The sequence below is a fragment of the Capsicum annuum genome, unplaced genomic scaffold (assembly GCF_002878395.1).
Source record: "Capsicum annuum cultivar UCD-10X-F1 unplaced genomic scaffold, UCD10Xv1.1 ctg36243, whole genome shotgun sequence".
Lineage (NCBI taxonomy): Eukaryota > Viridiplantae > Streptophyta > Magnoliopsida > Solanales > Solanaceae > Capsicum > Capsicum annuum.
In genome coordinates, this window is record NW_025843218.1 from 1 (window position 1) to 2,033 (window position 2,033).

Below are 2,033 nucleotides of genomic sequence, written 5' to 3' on the forward strand. Positions count from 1 at the left end.
TACATATATTCGATTAGACGTTAGGGTTACCATCAATCAATCTAGCTCACCAGCAGTCAGTAGAGTTCATCCTTAATCAACTACGAATCTGTATGTATGTTGTAACGCTAATGTTGCCTTTGTTCAGGGATCTAACACCATGCCCATGCGTGCTGTTCATCAGATGGCCAACACTAATTTAATTCTTACTTTCCATGCTGGACCTCTTCATATAGAATGGGAAAGAATACATAAAGGAAAAGAACAAGCGACAAAGGGCCTTGAGGATCTAGTTGGTGTCCAATATCCACCATGATTATATATTCAGGAATCCATGCATCAGTTTGTTAACCTGTTTTTCTCTCTTTGAACATAAATTGCATTTGAGAGCTGAGTGTAAGAAAGAGACAGAGGAGGCTATAACATCAATCAGTAAGAAATATGATTTAAAACTTGAGGAGGTGGAGGTTGAGGCAGTATATCTTTTGAAGTTGACGGAGCTTGATATGAATCAGAGCAAAATTCTCATTCACAGGAATCGATGAGAACCTGCGAAAATGCAAAGTTATATTCCATGATTATCTGTGTTGTTTGTAGATGAAGACAGTAATGGAGCAATAGACCCGCAAGAGTTGAAACACGCTTTCAGTAAGAAAGAGATCAATTTTACTGATGAAGAAAGCAACAGTCTATTTCAACCGTGTGATATTAACGAAGATATGGGAATCAAGTTCAGCGAATTCATCGTTCTGCTTTGTCTTGTCTATCTTCTGAAGGATGATCCTTCTGCTTTGCATACTGTATCAGGGGAATACATCAAGTAAAGTCCCAGATGTTACAAATAACTCATACACTGGGAAGGTAGTATTAAAGATGCAGTGTCTAAGTTTGGTTCCTTCTAGTCGGACGTGTAGTATTTCCATTGTCCAGTTACTAGGTGTGTGTGTGTGTTCTTCGGATTCTTGTGAAGTTGCCCTTGTTTAGTTGTTTTGTAGTTTTCAGTTTTGACTTTTCATTTGTTTAAGGTATTGAAAACAAATATGTTGTGTAGTGTGTACATATGTAATGCCATTTTACTTTTTAGTTATGTGAGCGCATACTGCATACAAAAATTTTATTTAAAATCCATAAAGTTTTCTCATTTCTGTTGCCGAAAGGTTCCACAGTATCTGTCAATGTTTCTTATAGTATTTTTTTTTTTCATTTTTGTAAAGAAGAAGAAAATAACTTATGATGCATGAGAAAATTCAATGTATAAATCTATTTAAGTTTTTAATTGAGAAAATATCTTTTTTCATTTGTTTAAGGTGTTGGAAACGAAATAACGAATATCCAGTGTGGTGTGTACATATATAATGCCAATGACAAATAAAATGTCACTCATTGCAATAGAACTTTAGATATTAGATACAAGGAAATACAAATTGACGAGTTAGCAGGCCCAATTAAAAATTAACCCATTAAAGTGAGGCCCAAAAATTGAAAAATCAAAATTAATAAACCGAATCGAACCGCACCAAATTTGTTCGGTTCGGTTTTCGGTACACCTAAATTGAGAACCGAAAACCGAAAAAACCGAAAAAAAAAACACCAAAACGGCACCGAATTTCTGAACGCTCACCCCTAGGTGTGTGTGGAGATGGAGTTGGAGGTGGGAGGTGGGGTGGTTGGGGGTAAAATAAATATTATTATTATTATTCGTGTTTCGTTGAAATAATATGATAGCTGAATTTTTTTAAAGATAATATGATTTAACATGTTTGAATGAGACATCCAAATATAAAATGGTGAGAAATAATATTTTAATATATTATCAGCGCATCTCGCGGGTACATACATTAGTTTAGGATTAAACTTTGGAACACAATACTTAAAATAGATAACTCTAATTAAAAAATACCCTATTTTACAATCAGAAAACTAGTTGATTAATCAGATCCATACCAAAATATTAACCAATAAAAAAGTTACTCCTCACCACTATTTTGTGCCTTACGTGCCATAATTGTAATTTTATATATATATATATATATATATATCAAAAATATGTATGT

The 2,033-nt window shown here is 33.7% G+C and overlaps 1 protein-coding gene across 1 annotated transcript; it reads left to right on the forward strand.

The window, feature by feature from the left end:
* Window positions 1-127: 127 nt before the first annotated feature.
* LOC124891492 (probable calcium-binding protein CML21) lies at window positions 128-803 on the forward strand (the record flags this gene model as incomplete). The annotated part of the gene is made up of 2 exons (XM_047403222.1): window positions 128-275; window positions 577-803. Coding segments are annotated over 2 exons (375 nt in total), but the record flags the coding sequence as incomplete, so codon positions are not given.
* Between the last annotated feature and the right edge of the window lie 1,230 nt (window positions 804-2,033).